This window comes from Magallana gigas, chromosome 2 (genome assembly GCF_963853765.1).
Source record: "Magallana gigas chromosome 2, xbMagGiga1.1, whole genome shotgun sequence".
Classification (NCBI taxonomy): domain Eukaryota; kingdom Metazoa; phylum Mollusca; class Bivalvia; order Ostreida; family Ostreidae; genus Magallana; species Magallana gigas.
The window spans coordinates 23,802,699-23,822,241 of record NC_088854.1 but is presented as its reverse complement, the minus strand read 5'-3'; the positions used below and the strand labels follow the sequence as shown (position 1 = coordinate 23,822,241).

At 35.0% G+C, this 19,543-nt stretch overlaps 1 protein-coding gene and 3 non-coding genes across 8 annotated transcripts in view; 3 read left to right on the top strand and 1 right to left on the bottom strand.

Moving 5' to 3' along the window:
- Positions 1 to 3,327: 3,327 nt before the first annotated feature.
- LOC105323023 (twitchin) overlaps positions 3,328 to 19,543 on the top strand; it is a 71,400-nt gene continuing 55,184 nt past the window's right edge. For 3 of the 5 annotated variants that reach the window (XM_066075725.1, XM_066075726.1, XM_034443605.2), the window contains exons 1-9: positions 3,329 to 3,456; positions 5,926 to 6,200; positions 13,551 to 14,553; positions 14,808 to 16,801; positions 16,914 to 17,157; positions 17,316 to 17,404; positions 17,488 to 17,688; positions 17,911 to 18,041; positions 18,582 to 18,728. In XM_066075725.1, coding sequence (XP_065931797.1) covers positions 5,939 to 6,200; positions 13,551 to 14,553; positions 14,808 to 16,801; positions 16,914 to 17,157; positions 17,316 to 17,404; positions 17,488 to 17,688; positions 17,911 to 18,041; positions 18,582 to 18,728 — 4,071 coding nt within the window. In that variant the 5' untranslated portion in view covers positions 3,329 to 3,456; positions 5,926 to 5,938. Of the gene's footprint in view, positions 3,457 to 5,925; positions 6,201 to 13,550; positions 14,554 to 14,807; positions 16,802 to 16,913; positions 17,158 to 17,315; positions 17,405 to 17,487; positions 17,689 to 17,910; positions 18,042 to 18,581; positions 18,729 to 19,543 lie in introns of all 5 variants that reach the window. The other 2 variants (XM_066075724.1, XM_066075723.1) reach the window with 1 other exon arrangement.
- Positions 7,116 to 7,197, bottom strand: Trnal-aag (transfer RNA leucine (anticodon AAG)). Its single transcript has one exon. It is a non-coding gene; the product is annotated as a tRNA-Leu (tRNA).
- Trnal-aag (transfer RNA leucine (anticodon AAG)) lies at positions 9,432 to 9,513 on the top strand. Its single transcript has one exon. It is a non-coding gene; the product is annotated as a tRNA-Leu (tRNA).
- Trnal-aag (transfer RNA leucine (anticodon AAG)) lies at positions 11,993 to 12,074 on the top strand. The gene has a single exon. It is a non-coding gene; the product is annotated as a tRNA-Leu (tRNA).

Genomic DNA, 19,543 nt, shown 5'->3' with positions numbered 1-19,543 from the left:
TCCAAAAAAAGTTCAGTGCTGCTATCAAACAGCAAATAGAATTCATATTTTTGATAAAAGCAAAATGAAATCTACAAAATAATCCCCTCAACGGGCGTACTATGAATTTTATTTTGTAGGAGTTCAGTAGGAGTGCACTGTTTATTTTTGTAAAAAAAAAAAAAATGAATTATTCAATTTGAAGTGTCCTTTACAAAAATTTAGATTATTGATAATCAAAATTTGTACATGACGACTTACAAATTTTGATTATCAATAATCTAAATTTTTGTAAAGGACAGTAGTCACAGCATACTGTTTCGTCTTTTTATATAATAGTGTTGTGTTGTGCATGTACTATGCCTAAATAGTAGTCAGGGTTTGATACATGGTGCACGGGCCGGAGGCGAGTGCACTATGTATCACACCCTGACTACTATTTAGGCATAGTACATGCACAACACAACGCTATTGTTATTATTATGCCGAGTGTTGAGTAGCTGTGACGTTTGAGTGATGTCTTATCCCCAAAAATAATCACCGGAAAAACTAAATCAATCAATTGATTTGATTTGTTTATTTAATCAACAAGTTGTTGTACAATAAAAATTCAACAAAGGTTATTGTTCTTTTCGAGAAACCTTACCGAGAAAACTCGAAATGTTAAGCAGACGAAATCTCATTGAATTTTTTTCTTAATTGTACATGTACATTCTTTATCAAGCGTCATTTTAAATGCATTTTTGTGATTCTCATGAAGAATTCTTATGAAAAATGTTAAATCGATCTGTTCAAAAGTTTATCAAAATTTTAACTTATAAAAGTGCCGTCAATAATGAGGTGTTTATGGAAAGATTAACAGTATTAATTGCTTGATGTCAACCGTATGTTTCTACGTTTTATATAAATACCGTCAAATACATCATCGGCTTATGTAGCGTAACGGTAACGCGTTGGGCTTCAAAACGTAATGATTTTATGGTCAAGAGTTCGGCACTTGTAAAGTTTTCGTTGAAAACATTTGCCGTGCTCTATTTCGGCATAGTATGCCTACGCTATATAAACCCTTAGTATACTATGCGAAAATAGACGAGTATTGAATATATATAGCGACAAACTGACAGGAGGCATAATAATGTATAATAACGGTACTACATGTAATATGTTATTTATTTATGTGTTTTATCGTTTGATTTCTATATTTCATGACTTATAAGTAAATCTTCTAGGTAAAATGAGGATCAAAAGCTTCTCATCTGATAGTTGATACAAGATAGATAACTCGTAACATTTAAATACGTGTCAGACAAACTTTCTATATGGGGAGGGATTAATTATGGTCTCTACACATTTCCTGTTTCTGCAGTTAGAGTGAACAGGCGATGCATATGGGGTGTTATTAAATTTAAAAGAGTCAAAAGCATAGAATTATAATGATGATTTTTTTAAACTATTTTTAGACTGTAGGGAAGTAAGACGAACTAACTCGTTAAAAACTTTTTTAATCGGATTGTGTTGTGCCAGTTTGCATTGGCCACTAATTCCAAACGCCTGGAAGTGACCCGCAGTACATTAAAGTGATGGTGGCATAAGAACTCCTGCCAAAATCGCTACTTTAAAGAAAGAAATATTCGGTGAAAAGATTTGTTTTCTGACATAATCTCCTTTCTTTTGATACCAAACACCCGGCGGCTAAAAACGTGCGTTTTACTTTTGTTTGCCACCAAGTTAAACAAAATTATTCGGAACCAAATGACTGTAAGTCGTGGCATGAGGTGGCCATGACTTCATCAACATTATATTTGGCATTCTTATTAGCTGTAAAATAAGACAGCAAAGTCTATACTAAAATGAAAATTATTTCTATCTTTTTGAATGCTTTTAAAAAAAATAAAAATATTCTATTAAATTTACAAAAAGATAAACGGTAAATTTAACCTTTTAAATTTCGTTCGTTTCTCAAGTATTCTTGCACTTTTAGAAATACCTCTGTAAAGAGCGCTATTTGAGGATTAGACTCGCTCAACAACGAAGTGAAAATACAAAAGATATTTAACATTACAAATCCTCACAACTTTCTACAGTGATACAACGTTTTTTAAAGTAAAATAAAATTATAGTTGCGCGGTGATTTGAACTTTCATCTCCCCAAAAATTTATGTTTCTAGAAATAGAACTCAAGATATCAAGGTATGCAGACACATGGAACTGTATCATTGCAAATTATTTCTGGTAAAGTTTCTATCGGCGCTTCTTTAATGTAAGTTGAACCAAATCATTTTTTATCCTGATGCCAGTAATTCCACCTAGCGCCTGGTTTGCTATCAACCGAATGAAAATAAACAGAGCTCAAATATTTTCAGCTGCTGATATAGTATATTGAAACTGGGTCTTATTATTATCCTACACCAAGGAACCGGGGGGGGGGGGGCTAGGGGGGGGGGGGGAGGATTTCTGAGGATTAGTCTAGCCCCCCCCCCCCCCCACTTTCAAATTGCTTCCGACGCCACTGAAATATATAACTATATATATAGCTGTACTTATTTACGATGGTATATGAAATAATACTTTGGGGAAACGATTGGGTAATGAACTTCTGTATATTATAACCATGTTTTCAAACATTGAAAATGTTGTCTTTCTAAGAGATGTGTACATAAGATTGGGTAATTATGTGAGGAGGCTCTTTGCTCCTCTTAAATAAATCCATTACTATGACATCATAAGTTCGTCATTGAAGATAATATTAGATCTAAAGAGATAAGGTTTCCTGGTTTTCTAGAAATCGCAGCAGACCCATATGAATGGAAGTTTGGCACGTGCGTTCATAAACACATGACTTCGACATTCCTTCATGTGTAAATTGCCTGTTTTCATTGATAAGCGATAAGATTCAGCGCGTGTGCTGATCCTCAAATAAATTGCCTGCATGTTAATTCATTTCCCTTCTACCTTATGCTTTTCAATATTTTTTCTTCTTTTTGTTCTTTTATCATTTATCATTGATATAATTTTTTTAATTATATTTTACAACTAAAGCAATTTGTATACATGTATAAACAAAAATTACGAAGAACAATTAAACCAATTCGTAATCCAATTAAATTACAACTAAAAGGTCCCCAAAAAATACTTTCAGTTTTTTATTGTTGTTTTTTTTATTTTTTTTAATTCAGCGTTAAAATTGAAACAAGAAAAAGAGAGATTTAATAACAGTTGATATTTCCCCGCTGCGTTGATGACTTTTCGGACGTAATACCGCTGCCTCGGTTGCAGTTGCGGTGCTTTTGGCTTGCGTCAGATCTTCCGACAGGTTGCAGAGGTTCTCCCAGGCGAGAGGGGTTTTCAAGTTTGGGGAGGAAGCATATATTTATCAATACAAATTGTAAAAATATCAAACACCGCCCGATTTCGTTCTGGCACTTGGTTGGTGAGTTTCATGGCATTCGCTCAAGGAATTATTTCTGTAAAAATCAAGTAAGCAAACGAGCATAGCTAGAAAATTAGACAATGTTGAATTAGTTTAATAATTGTAAAACATTATACAATTTAGATATTATCTTTCCTTCTTTTTTTGTGTTCATTTCAACTAAGAAAGTGGCTATTAAGTAAACTATTATTCGTTAATCTAAACTTGGTATGATATGATGTATATTTTGCAAATGATCAAAACGATAACAACAGAATTGTTCAGAAAAGGGTCAAAACATATAACATAGAAAAGAAAAGCGTGATATTAATTAACAAGGTATACCCATCAGTTTTCTTTTCTTTTTCCGTTTTTACTGGGGGGGGGGGGGGGGTGGTTGGAAACTACATATAGCAGTTTCAAAGCTTTGAGTGGTTTATTTCATTCAATGCAAAAAAAAAAAACAACATATGCCATAGATACTGTAATTGTTGCGACTCACTTAATAGAAGCTTTTTGAGAATTTTGGCGTTTGGTTTTTGTACGAAAATCTATCTGTTTTATGTCTTTTATTAGTAATTATGTGATTGCTCTGGTAATTAATAAAACTTTGTGTTCTAAGTTCTATATGTTTTGGCTAGCTGCCAATGTCTATTAATGGTTCCTTAGTTTATTCATTGCTTTTGATCGATGAATATTACTTGTAATCGGTGATATTGGAAAGGAGGGAGGGGGTGTTGTTTTGTTGAATGGCTGTCTTTAGACGTCGTTGCTAAATCAAATGCTTAACTGGTCAGAAAAAAAATATGTCCTTCCTATCTATCAAAATTTCACGTACATACAATGTATTCTCTTAAACTAGTATGGCCGTGACTGTCATACGGGTATCTCAGCTGCCGCGCTGCTGCACCTCAATTTACAAAACAATATTTTGGAAAAAATATATCATGGTTTAAAGTTCGTCTTCATCACCGTAGCATAATTAAGTACACGAGATCTTGTTAAACGTGTCTGTATCACTATACGAGAAGGTCTTTTGTGTTGGGGATTTTTATTTCCTTTATCTTTTTTTAATACAAATCTCAGGTGTAAACATTGTTATGACAGATCGTATGGTTGTTATACATCCACAGACCTCTGAATTTTTTAACTCTCCCCTGACCAAGTGTTGTTTTGCAGCTTGTTTCCGTTGAGGAATGGTTTTAAATGCGGAATGAATTGAAACATCTCTTGAAACCATTTCTTTTTTGGCAGAATCTTATCCACTATGACGCCAGGAGAATTTTTATGAAAAAACTTGTTCTGTTTTGGAGAGAGAATCACCAATAACTAACATCATAAGACTCTGTTGCAAAGAAACTTTTTTATTATTTCTCATTAAATCTGGTTTATAAAATATTAGGGATCTTGGGTTTTAGTTTATGTTTGTTCGTGTAGTTTGATTTTTCTAAATGGAATCGTGAGCATTGTTCACGTGACCCTTTTTTTCGTCACATGTTCAAATTGCCAATATATACAATTTGAAGGCATTTCATAGTTTAAGATTGCTCCGCGACCTTGAGAGCATGGGCCCTGAATTCTAATCTCTTTTTTTTGTTTCAAACCTTATTTCGGTTATTTGTTTAAGAATATATACAGTTACCATACATTTTAATCGGTACTTAGAGTTTAGTGTATCAGTGTGACATCATTGGAAGCGTTCGAAGCTCACACAAGATGAAGAAAGTTAAAAATAGCCAGTGTTTACAAGGATTGAAGAGACAGGTGATCGAAACATCGCGTAAAGTATAAACCATCGTCACGATCAAGTTCTACAGAGAGGGGGAAAACGAAAGAACAGGCTATTTTAAATCTGATGGATAAGAGCGGAACAGTCATTCAATCTAAAAGATAAACATCGACAGTTAAAGGAGCTCAAGTTAGGATGAAGGTTGTTTTATTAATGTTTTATTTCGGATCTTCGTTATCAAAGCTTGCCATTTCCTATCCGAATTACGTAATAGTTGCAACATTAGCAAAGGTAATGTCGTCTGCCTACACAAAGTCAGGGTTTTTTTTTTCACTGATAGCAAATCGTAAGGATTTCTTATATTAAAAAGGCCAATTCGACACAGGAATATATCCCAGATACTATGCTGTGCAAGCGAAATTCTCTATTGCAAGGTCACTCAGGATTAAGTTCATAGGATGCAGAGAAGCGCAAATCATCATATCATGTTAAATTCTGTATCATACAACTGTTAAGAAAGATTAGATTCATAATTCTAATAAGGACAAGAGAAAATTATTGTTAAAAAAGCAAATATGAAACGTATTATTACCATTATCTGATACATTTGGACATCAAAAGTGCATGGTGAATGTAATAAATGCTTTCTACAATTTAAACTGGACATCCATACAGCAGTAGTTATGAATTAACTTTCGGCTTACTTATACACATGAATAAACTTAATAAGAATGTAAGCCTAATGTAAACTTAAATGTTCTGATTTTAATGAATGATCAGTCATATAATTTTTAATTCCATATTTCAGGTAATAAACGACCATGCCTGAGAAAACTCGGGCTGCGCTGGGAGGGTGTCAGCGGTTTGAGTGCCGGGTGATCGGTTACCCTCGCCCGACCATTCAGTGGTTCAAGGACGGACGGAACATAACCAATGACGACCGTTATGAGTTTGACTATTCCATCGATGGGATTATTACCATGGTGATTTGTAACGTGACAGAGAAGGATCAGGGAGTGTACTCTTGCAGGGCCGAGAACTCGGAGGGGTGGGCCGCCACGGCCGCCTTCCTCAACGTCAGAGGTAGGGGGTGTGTCCTCAGTATGTTTCTACTACTTTTATTCAAATCAGAGATTGAGAAAATTATCCCCCCCCCCCCCATCCGTTCGGTTCCATGCCTTCGAATTTTGCGTATTGCATTATTTGTCTAGTAGTGTATTTCCGGTTTTCTCGAAAATGGGCTATAAGAGTTTCAGAAATATGTGTATAACCACGGCGTATGTTTATTTATTATGAAAATCAGCAAAAAGTAAAGAAAACAAAAAACTCGGGACAGAATAAAGTTGATCTTGATCATGATGATTGGTTGTATTAAAGCTGCTTGTAACGTATGAAAACAATGGCTTTATTTTATGCATCTATCTATATGCATAGTAAAACAAGGTATACATGTACATATAGTTTTACTGAATGTCTGTGAATAAAATGTAGAAAACAAAGAGATCATAACGAGCGTTTTTTTCTCTTATCATCGTTGCAAACTAAGGCCAATACATGGAGAAAGCTATGTTTAATCCGGACCAAAGCTGGAGATGATAGTCCTTTATCATCCTTCGTTATAATATTAAAGACTTTTGGAAATGTTTAATGAGTATATTATGTTATTGATATGAATTTAAGATACGATTAGATTATTTAAGAATTGTAACACAATTTAATGATCAAATACACATAATTTATTTGAAGGTATTTAAATTAATGCGGACGTTTACGCGAACAAATTGATTAAAACTTGTCAGATTGTATGTTTATGTAGCTGTATGAAAACGATCCCTGAATCATATGAAAAAGGGAGCAAAATTAAAAATCTATACGTGTATCTAGCATAGATATGCCTCATACAACTCTGCATAAAGTATTAGTTCCCGGAACTAACAGACCTAAAGTATTGTCTGATATGTTAAATAGCAAAAAGTACTGAGTGACTACAAAAGATAGTGGCAGCGGTGGGATTCGAACCCACGCCTCCGAAGAGACTGGTGCCTTAAACCAGCGCCTTAGACCGCTCGGCCACGCTACCTAGATACTCCTAACACAAGTTGCATCAGTACTTATAATTAACGATGTTCGTTGGTACTGACTATTGCATAACAAGAGTCGCCGCCAAAAGGGTGAGAAGAAGTATATTAGAGAGTTTCAATGGGCATCTCTAAGTCAGTTAAACGCACTAGAATTTTTCTGCTTCAAACTATTAATTTTTTTTTTTCAGAACATAGTTTAAAAGTATAAAGTTACCGAAAATTCTAAAGTACTGAAAGTAACGAAATTAGTATTTTTGAGATATTTTCTAATCCCATAATTTCAACAAAGATGTAAATAAAACGATGTCAAATATACCACTTTTATTGGTTAATTATTGGCAACGATTCGAACTCTCATTCGGATGAAACTGATGCTTTGATTACGAAATTTCGTACTTAAGGTACTTCACTACACCGAGACTTATACTCATTAAGACACTACGTCATAAGGTGGCGTTTTAAATGTTTTGTTAAAGTGTTTGTATCAATCGATTCAGATATATATTGTAATAGCTCAGTGGTTAAAGTATCAGGCTTGTGAACCGCATGTCATGAGTTCGAATCCGCCCGGGGGTTTTGTTCATGTTAACTGAATGAAATTTTTGAAAACATCATTTTTTTATCTAAAATTGCATATTTTTTCGCCTATTTGACACATATATTTCTTATATATCATGCTATCTATCATAATCAAGTAATTTTCTGCTGATTTGAGAAACTATATCAAGGTGTAGTGAGGCACCTTAAATCAATACCAGCTCGATCAAGCAACAAAAGTAAGGCATCCCACCCCCAACCCCAACTCCCCCCCCCCCCCCAAAAAACAAAAAAAAAAAAAAAAACCAAAACACAAACAACAACAAAAAACAATCAAACAAACAAACCCATACAAATATTTTAATACTTTTTAAAGATAGACTCCCCCTTTTAAACACAGGCTAAGAATGCTGGTCTGGATTTTTAACTGTGACCTTAATGTCGAACCAATGTTAACATGCTTTGTTTTACCGATATTCTATTTGAATGAACATTTTTTAAGTATATAATCATATTGATGATATATAATATATTACATGTACTTTTATTTACATGTAATGTCAACAAAATTATGACAGCGATGGGATTCGAACCCACGCCTCCGATTAGACCGGTGCCTTAAACCAGCACCTTAGACCGCTCGGACACGCTACCTGATACTGACCCAAATAAGCGTATCATCTTACTTAATATAAAAAAATAATATTAAAATACAAAACTACTCGAAATTCTTCAGTTAAGATTTACAACATTTGAAAGACCGACGATAACTTAATTTTTCATGTTTCCCTGCCCAACCCCTTAACGGTGATTCATTATCAACTAAAACTTATAATACATGTATTAGTATATACAGATCACGTATAATAATTTTCAAACAGTTGATAAAGAATCACCAAGTACAAGGGAAGATAATGTTATATCAAAGTAAATATTAGAACAATACGTTGATTGCTGATTTACGGCTAATATAAATGATCTAGCTGTCGAATGAATCAACATTTAAATCCCTTTGAAATACATGTATATTACTTGCATTATATTTGTCAAATATTATTTCAAATATTATTTTATATATGTCATCAATGATTTTATGTTTGCGGTAGAATCTTCATGTAAAAAAAGGAAATAATATTTTTAACAATATTTTGAATTAAATTCGTTTTAACATCCCATTTTCTGTTTGAATAAATGATAATGTATTAATTGTCAATAACGCTATCAACGACCAGGAAGTTTTCTTACGTAAATTTATGTAGTCTATATACATGTAGTCTATGTTACGTATGGGGAAAAACATGGTAGCCTAAGGGCACACTCATCGTGCAGTTTGATAATTACACACTTTTCACTGAATTTAGAAATGATAATTATCTAAACGTTTATATAGACGTATAAATAGGTAAGAGATATTAAATAAGAATTATCTTATTTAACAGTTGTGTTTGTGTAGATTAATATTCATGAATATTTATTTAAAAAAAAGGGAGAAAAAAGTTAGATTGATATTGAATTAATACTTTGTATTGGGTAAGATTTATCGATACATTTTTATTATGTGTTTAGAGTGAACAAGATGTTGAAAATATTCAATTCATTAATTAAAAAAATCTTACCCTCAAAGAGTAAAAAAATACATGTAGATAATCATATACCTGTAAATCTTTTATTTTAGGACCTATCAGTTTAATGTATAGGTAGCGTGGCCGAGCGGTCTAAGGCGCTGGTTTAAGGCACCAGTCTCTTCGGAGGCGTGGGTTCGAATCCCACCGCTGCCATTAAATTTTTGCATGTTACATGTACAATTACTTTTATTAGTGTAATTAAGCATGGAATACTTTCTTTGAACGTCTTTTTAATAATAATTTTAATTCATTATAAAAAAAAAATGTTCAGAAATGTTAATTATAGAAATGTGAGTTGCGTAACACTGTTTGTTAACAATATATCGATAAAATTTAGAACTTTTGGAGAAAGAAGGAAATACTCGAAAATGTTTTTGAAATAGATATATTACGAAAGCGTTTTATTTCTCCCACCATACAATCAAAGCATTCTTCACTGATTTTTACTGGTCGTGGGGAGATTTACCGAGATTGAGAGAATGCTTGAAATAAAGAATGATGCTATTTCTAGTTTGAACCATTTCCATGTGTGTTTGGTTCAAGAATACAACCATATGTCTGAATTCTTAACCCAACTGCATGTATCTGTAAATACGTTTTAGAATATATACCACAATAGTTTACATTTTAAATTTACAAAAAGGATAGGAAATTTGATATTCAATACATTTATATTTTCGTTTAAATTAACAAAATACAAGAATCGGGTAGCAGTCGAATATTTCAATAAGATTCAGTGGGGTTTATATAATTAAAGGTTCGTTCCACCGATATTTACAAAATAACGTTGATATGTCATTATTGATGAAAGTATATAACTTAAAAGAATAATCACTGTTTCGGGGATTTTTAAACATACCAGATCTTACAATAAAATGTATTTTGATACATTTATAACCATGGTAAATCAAAACTATGCAAAAACAGTGGGTATCGAGCTTTATATTACTGTATTATTATAAGTAGCAAACATAGTGAAAGAAAAATTTTTTTTCATTTCGATAAAGTACGTCACAACATGGAGGTGTCCTAGACCTTTAAGGAGGATGGATGGTCAACAAGTTACCCATCAGAAAACCCTTAAAATTTAGATATCTCAAGGAGATGAACGTGATCTAAAAATGACCATGACCATACATATCCAGCCCTCTCGAGTCAACACGGGGGGGGGGGGTGTCCATTTATTGGATAACGAATTTTTTTTTCAACGTAGACCCATGGCTAACGGAACATTCATTACTTGACACAATTACTTGGAACATGTATAAGGTACTTCAGAGTCCCAGTGAATTTCCTGTTACACAAACAAGTCAAGAAATAATGTTCTGTCTTTCAGTCTGTCGGGAAAAAAATCATAGTTTTGAACCCACAGGCTACATGTAGCTTAGTTTCGTCTTAAAACAAAAAATATTTTAAAACAAAATACATGAATCCAGATTCTGTAGTGAATTTTAAGACCCTCTGTGTAACACAAGCTCCATTATCAACAGATAGATAAACCGAGTGTTGATTTATTCGAGTTTGTTTGCGGATAGATTGCAAATGTTCCATAAATATCTGATATGTCGAACACACGTACCCAATATATAATAGAAAACAAGTATATGCGTCCTCGTATTTTGATTTAGGACGATCAATTCATACTTATCAACACTTATCAAATGCTACTTATTTTTTGTAAATGTTTTCTTTGACTTAAAATGAATATAAAAATAACACTAGATGTCGAGATTTCCTTATCGCCTGTTTGAAGAAGAAACACATTAGACATCGCTGGCATCCTTCCTAAAGCTCGTGTAAAGGCTTCGTAGAGAGGGGAACTCTGTCTCCATTCAAAGAAAGCAGATATCAAAACCAAAAAAATATCTGGTTAACAATATGTGTGTAGTATAATGTTGCGCTCTCTCTCTCTCTCTCTCTCTCTCTCTCTCTCTCTCTCTCTCTCTCTCTCTCTCTCTCTCTCTCTCTCTCTCTCTCTCTCCTTAAACACTCGTACCTGTGAAATATTTCGGATTTGAAAAAAAAACCCGACTTATAGCCTTGTCTCCACGGCTGCAATAACCTTCCTGTAAGTTACAAATCATATGAGCCCATCGCCAAAACGGAGTCACCTGGAGCAAAATTAAATAAATACATCTTAGGAAAATCGTTAATTGATATGCGCTCCGTAACGAAGGACGAATTTTTTTCATACTTTAAAGACACACTTAATGCAAACATTATTAATAAAATGTACATGTATATATTATCAAACAATATTTAATATACTACATTGCTACAATGTTACCACTTATTTTCTTTCAGACTCTAATGAATATTTAGAAAGTTTATTTATATATTTATTTTTATTCTGTGTATGAAAATTAAAGCTAGATGCTGAATTTTTTTTTAATATGCTTTGAATGTTGTAAATAACTTAATTATATTAGATGGATCCGTACAACGGAATAAATAGAAAAAAAGTTATTGCACAAAAATGTTTTACTCTACGTCAACAGAAATTATACTTTAAACATAAACTGTTTGAAACACAATTTAATTTGAAAGTATTTTGGTTGTTTTGGGTTCACATTAATTTATCATTTTTAACATTAATTGGCTAAAATCACATGCTTCAATAAAGAAGACGACAGGTAGCGTGGCCGAGCGGTCTAAGGCGCTGGTTTAAGGCACCAGTCTCTTCGGAGGCGTGGGTTCGAATCCCACCGCTGCCACTAAATTTTTACAAACCACATTCACTTTCTGTTCTAAAATTCAAGGATGATGTAGTTAAAACCCCAAAAGTTATTACAATCATTCAAAGATGGCCTTCAAGGACTCCTTAACAGATGATGTTTTGGTTTTTCAGTTTTCAATACGACGTTTCTCCTTGAAAACCCATTCATTTCTGATACAAGCTCAGTTATAAAACAACAACCCATTAAGTGGACCAACAACGACACGCTGTATCTTTAATCAACTGGCTTTAACAATTTAACTACTTGACAGAAACCGGTTCTATTGAACCGCATGACTGAACATGCTTTAAAGGTATTCGAATTGAAAAAATGCCTGCACCAGAGTAGCTGCTTACAGCTTTGGTATTTCAACACGTGTAAGATGATGTCCGTAAGCTATAATTAAATTTTAACTGATAAGTAATTATTGCCGACGATGAAATTAATTAAAAACCTTTCCTTTTCGATAAACAAGCCCGAAATTGGAAAAATGAAAGTAAGATGGTGGACACGCTTTTACGGATCCAAGTCGGGTGTAGTTTGCATCAAACTTTTCACTTGCAATGAAATAATATTGAATGATTACGTAGCGAGTGAATATATTTACTGGGAGCTTATTTAGAGTATACATAGAAGTGAAGATTTGACTTATGTTGAATAAATAAAATTAGCCAATTCGTTTCTTGAATTGATTGCGCGATTTTATTTTTGATGTATGAACTTTCCAGAGCCTGAGCGGATAACTAAGAACGCGGGTTGACTAATGCACGTATTGGTGGAAAGTGTAGGACGAGTTCATCCTGCATCGCGGGCAGCTAACTTGGATCAGACATCTTCGTTTAATACAAACACAAAAAGTTAATAAATAAAATGAGCCAATTTGACCCCTTCCTTACTGCTTTTCTTCACTACACACCCACTCCCTGGTTTGAGATAAAATAAGAAAAGTTATTAAATTTTAAAAAAATTTCAGTCAGCTGCAACAAAAAGAATTATGGCCACGCACGTGTACATATAAACAATATCAGTTTAGATTTTTATCCCTGCCCGCTCCGTTAAACCCATGATGCTGTTGTATTTTGATTTTAATTTTAAAGTTTAGGTTACGAAGGCAACGAATACAATATATACAAAAAATGAGAAATAAATATGGTTCAACATACAATGTATTAAGCAGTGTATTATATTGATGTGTTAAGTGTTAATTCCCAACGCTTGCGCGGGATATCATCTAGTTCATTACAATTACCAAGTACAAATTGATCTCTGTCTAATTCGTTCCTCAATGAAAGAAATCACATTTGCCGTTTTGTAGCGTGACACAAGTTGTTATTTATGTACATGTCATTTTAAATAATGTTTGATGATAATGACCAATTAACTTTTGGGGGCAATTTTTATTTTACCGATCTAAATTAAAAACTATAAGTGAAGTACATACATGTACTTGATACCGTTATTTTTTCCGTTTAGTTGTAGACGAAAGGGTCGAACACGAACTCATGTCAGTTCATCAGATGAAGTTCGAGATCGGGGGACTTTATGACAAAGATGACGACGACCGAGTCCCAATAGACGCCCAGATCGATTCCTTCATCGATCAAATTACAGGCAAAGATGGCCGTTTTTCTATTTCCTCGGCCATCGAAGGAATGGAAAATCAGAAAAATGAAAAAGGAAGAGATGGCCTAAACGATGAGATCAGTCATGGCAGGAACATCATTTTAGCCAAAGTAGATGCTCAGAATAATGATAGTGGGATTGGGCTGGACCTGGACAAATCTCGAATGTCGTCTACTGAGGAGGTTTCTGATGAAGCAGACGGACAGGAGCATATGATGGCTGATAGTGGACGGAAGGAGATCGAGGATGGTGAATTTGTGGATAAGGCAAAGGTTTACGGAGAGAAAGAACCACCGGCAACTGCACAGCCCAAGCGTCGAATGTCAGATCTCGATGTTCATTTGAAAATGATGAACGATAAATCCTCTCGATTTTTTCAACCGAACCCAGATGAATATCCAGAATTTGATGGTCCGGCAAATGTTGACACGCAAAATGCAGAGAAAGACAGCGTTCGTGTTCATGGAGATGCAGACTTAGACAACACTGAAGAAAACAAAGACGATGAGCTGTCATTGACTCATGATTCTCAAATTGAAAGCAACAAAAATGATAAAAACGGAGACAAACCAATGATCGAAGTTGACATCAATAACTCGAGTGATCTAGGTATGTCAATTTCAGCAACAGATAATGAAAAAGAACCCGAAAATAAGCAAGATACCAAGGACGATACACTAATGACAAAACAAGATACAGCAGAGAATCGGAAGTCTGACAAAGCTGGAGCCAAAGAGGGAAACTCAGAAGATGTGGACCTACTTGACGACATGCTGGAATTTCTGAAGAACAACAGGAAAGGGTCGAGGCGATCCATGACCACTGACAGTGGGTTAGGTGATGATGATTACAGGTAATAGAAATCTACATCATAATGTGATGAAATGATATTTAAATTATATGTAGGCATGAAATACCAAAAAATGAAATATGTGTTAATGTATACCGGTACCACGATAATGTTCTAATAATGAATTACATGTAAATGATAGTAACTTTGAAAGTGGATACACATTAAAGTATTTGTCTCTAAAACAGTAGAACCACATGCTTAGTATCTTTGACATCGACGTTCATCATAACATTTCTTTTTTTTAATACTTACAGAGATAGTTCCCCTGAATCTGATTCTGAAAATCACGAACATCGTCGAAAAAGGTCGCATGACAACATAGACCACCATTCAAAGGGGAAACCATCAATTTTCAATAAACCATTGAACAAAATGAGAATACCGAAGATACTGATTGAAGAGAGTGACGAGGTGGAAGAACAAGAAGTGTTGAATCCACAGGAAGTTACCGAATCTCAAACTGAGGCAGAACCAGTGGTGGTAATCCCAGAGGTTCAAGATTTACCCAAATCCCATGCCAATGAAGTCGACGAAATGGAAAATCAAAAGGAAAACATTGAACCGATCCAAAGCTCTCCAGCTGAAAACGCCATTAACGTTGAAGTAGAGGCTGAGCAAGGAAACAACAATATTGAAAATATGATATCTGCAAATGTTGTAACAACCGAAGAGGTTCCATGCTCCAAGACTGATTTAGTTGAGGAAACGGAAGCCGAAGAAAATGAGAAGAGAGAAATTGAGAAACAGGATCTTCATGTACCTGTAATTTTAGCTGATCAAGAATCTGATATAGAGACTACCAGTGATATTGGTAACGTCTCCGAGCTGTATGAGACTGCAAATGATACGGAATACGAAAAAAGATTGTCTGCGCAAGTGGAGTCTGATCTTGGAGCAAGTATGGAAAGCATTACAAACAAGGATGATGAAGAAAGACTACAGATCCTGGGTCGGAGGTATGAACTCAACACTAGTAGTCGAGAAAGCAGTATGCCTGTCAGTGACTATGATTTCCAATGTCGCAAGGATTCAGTACGGAGCGACAGACGATCAACCCTTCGAAAGCAATATATATTGGTTGATTCTGATGAAGATGATGACACCCATAGCCTTCGCCCTGTGCACGATGATGATTATTTTGCTAGCACAGAGTCTTTGGGAATTGGCGTTTCCAGAGAAAGTTTGGACAAAACATTTTCACATCTGGATCTTTTGTGCGGCGAAGTTATTCCAGAAAAGGACGAAAATATTCTTTCAAGAAGTGGGTCTCGAGATGATGGTTGCGATCCAAGTGAAATTGACAATGAAGGATTAGTCAACCTCGAACAGAGTCAGCCAAATCCTGGAATTTTCACAGAATGTTCAGACACGGCTAGTTCTGAGAGTCTTTCGTCCGAGGCTGAAGATATGGATAGTATTACAATGCAAGCAAAAGAAATTACACAAAAGATGGATAACCTCAGTCTTGCCTGGACAGAAGAAGAGAGCATTGATAACCAGAATATGGAATACGAAATTGAAAAATTAAAGGACACAAAACCGGAAATTCCAAACCAGATTATCCATTCAGACGCTTTTGGTAGGGTTCAAGCCAAACAGACAGAAGAAAGCTACGTAGATGAATGTAAAAGACCTTTTGAGTCGACCAAAGACGGCATGTCCTCTCCTTATTCTAATAGAGCAAACATTGTAGAAATCGATGAAGAGGAACTTTTGCAGAAGGTGCAACGTTCCAACAAAAAAGAGTCCTTAACTAAAGAAAATATGTTGAAAGAAGAGGAAACTCATCTTAATCCGGTTGACGATTTATCTAAAAATCAATTAAGAACGTCAGAAGATAATGATAAAGACTCACCATTCGTTCAAGCGAAATTGATGCAGCGGACCGAGAAAATCTATGATGTAACAGATGAGGATTACTCACAGATGAGCACGGTTGGTGACGAATCTTCCAGATATGTTGATGAGGAAGAAATGATTGTACCCGATAAACACGAGCCGAAACAGGCATTGCCTGACGTTGCTAATTTACCCATGGATAGAGACTTTAAACAACCAGCAGATGAACTGAACATATTGACAAATGTGGAATTGGACGATGTCAAATACCCAACGCCAATGGAAGACTTTTTGATGTCAGACAGCAAAGTAAGCAACAAGAAGAGAACTCGACCGGTAATTTTGTCGGCTTCTTCTGACGTGTCCATTAAAGAGGGACAATGTTTGGTTTTAGAGTGGGAAATCACAGGTTAGTGATCACTAAATTGAAATATAGCAGAGAAAATCCAGTTTGAGAAAAAAACGTGACATTATGAAAACTAAATAATTATGATAATTTGGTAAATTGTTGAATATTTTAGGCAACCCCGAGCCAAAAGTCGAGCTTTATAAGGACGGTATCTTACCTCGGTTCTGTAATGGTGATGGTTTGTTTCACGACTCGGACTTTGTAACCTTGGAGGTTCTTCATAGCTCGCCCAGTGACACGGGGTGTTACGAGCTACACTTGACGAACGAATTGGGTACTGACGTCAGTTTAGTTAACGTTATTGTTAAGGAGGACTCGCGTGAGAGTTCTGTCGTGTGGGAGCCTCCTGTTGAAAGGTAATCAAATAGTCCCTTTTTTCGACACCTGTTAACAACGAATTGTTACAATTAACCAGTGCTCACATATCGATTGTCAAAACAACTTTATGTCTTTGTGTTTGCTTTGAGAACGATTTTGCAATTCACTAAAAAAATGTGTATTACTTCTATTGTAGAGCCAATTCTCCTCCAACGTTCACAGTGATCCCAAGTGACGTCAAAATAAACGACGGACAAACCATTGTGTTAAAAGCTATTGTAGATGGTAATTATTACGGAATCAATGTTATCAGATCAAATTTTATCATAAAGATAGCAGTGTTGCTCAAATTAAGTTTCTTTGAACAGGTTATCCTAAACCTACCATCCAGTGGCTAAAAGACGACGAAGACCTTCAGGAAAGTGCTACTTGTGACGTCATAGAGGAGACAACATACAGCTGTCTCGTCATTCCTAACCCTACAATAGAGCATGCAGGAGAGTATATCTGTAGAGCAGTGAATTCAGAGGGCATTTGTGAAACATTCTTTACTGTCAGCATGGAAAAGAGTAATGGAAATATTTATAACTGAAAATTGATAAATTTCCAATGCATTTCATTATTTTTTGTTCATCAAGTCCCCGATCTTTGCATGGCGTTTGACTATTTTAACCATAGGTTTACAATATGATAAAACAAACGGATATATACATTTTCATTTCATATACAGGAAGATTTTTATGAAGATATATTCAATCCACAAGTTGAATTTTGTCAATTTACTTGAGCAGACGATGAAGCAGATGGCGCCGAACCATTACTTCACGAACAGACGTCATCAGTAAAGCAAACCTATGAGCAGCTGTCAGAGGGAACCCTGATTCTCTCCCCCAAAGTGAGACTGGAGGTCACGGAGTCGGAGGTTTGTTTACGACCCATAGAGCGTTCCCCCTCCCCAAGGTCACACTGTCCGCCACGATTGCAATGAGGGATGCTACCGATCGGTTATAGCCCAAACTGTCAAAACATCCTGATGATTTTCACACAGTTTCGTATAAAGATTACGTGAAAAAATGCAACATCATCAACGTGCCTTTCACATAGGAATCTTTCGCGCTTTGTTAATAGTTTTAGGTTAAGCTTGCGCTTTTAGAGGGTGAAACATATTAAGATACAGAATGATTTTGTATTAAAGACGATCATGTTTCTGTTCTTTAAGATTTCTATTTTTTTTAAATTTTAAAAGTTATACTATGGTTGAGGATAATATTAAAGAGCACTATTGATCGAAAAAACAAAACAAAACCGGATGTAAACTTATTTCTAACATATGTACTTTATTACTTTACTGACTAAGAATCGGGCTTCTTAATTTGTCGCGTTTTTTGAACTGTATGACGTCATTTGATGATACTTATAACACATGTTCGATTAATATACTAATGGATTCTGTTTAATGCAGGATATTTTCTCCAAGAAATTTGAAGTGTGCTCAAAGACAATAGATGCGTTGAATGACGTAATATTAGAAAAAGGTGACGTAGTTGATGTCTTGGACCGAACGAAAGGGTCTCATTGGTTGGTACGGAAAGACCACGCCAAAGATGAGGTGAGCGAATTTCCGGACATTTCCATTATGTTTTTTTCTACAGCGGTATCTGCGAATTTGCTACTTTGATGATCTGGAAAAAAAAACATGCAAGACAATAGGATTAAATTAGATTTCACATTTGTCCAATCAGCTTACTACGCCGAGTGCGCTGGTTTGCACATTGTCAACTTGGGCGCATAACTTATGATTGTTTTAGGTCAATTCACTTATTCGTTCCTGGGATTCGGGGATTGGTGAGATTTTTTGCTGATTAAACGGATTATTGCAAAATCACTTGATCGAGTTTCTTTGGAGGAACTAAACATGCCAAAAATTATTCCTAAAATAGTATCTGACCGTATTGAATAATAAGAAAATGTGCAAGTCATTAATTTTTTCCAAAGATAAGATGCACATTCTACATTTTTTATGTATCTTCGGACGGTTTAAAAGCAAATTTGTATTCCTTAGCTTTTTCCAGAGACATAAATGACATGTTAATTATGTCTCTGCTTTTTCTGATCCACATGAGACAATATTGGCTGCGAAGATAAGAATGTGGGTTGCTGAACCATAGATTTATTTGGGTTTTTTTTCGCCGGTTTACCTCGTTTCCCGGTTAGCAGTGTACGCTGGCCATGTAGCCGGTGCCATTTGGCGCGCGCAAATTTTTAATTAATCCTTTGAAATTATTTTTTATAGTCATTTCTTTCATGTCCGTGATTATTTTCAAATTTGTTTAGTCATTGTACGAGGCGTACCGTCTAATTTTTTCAGTAATAATGAAAAATTTGAGTTCGAAACGGTCTCTGAAATATATCACAGGGAGATTG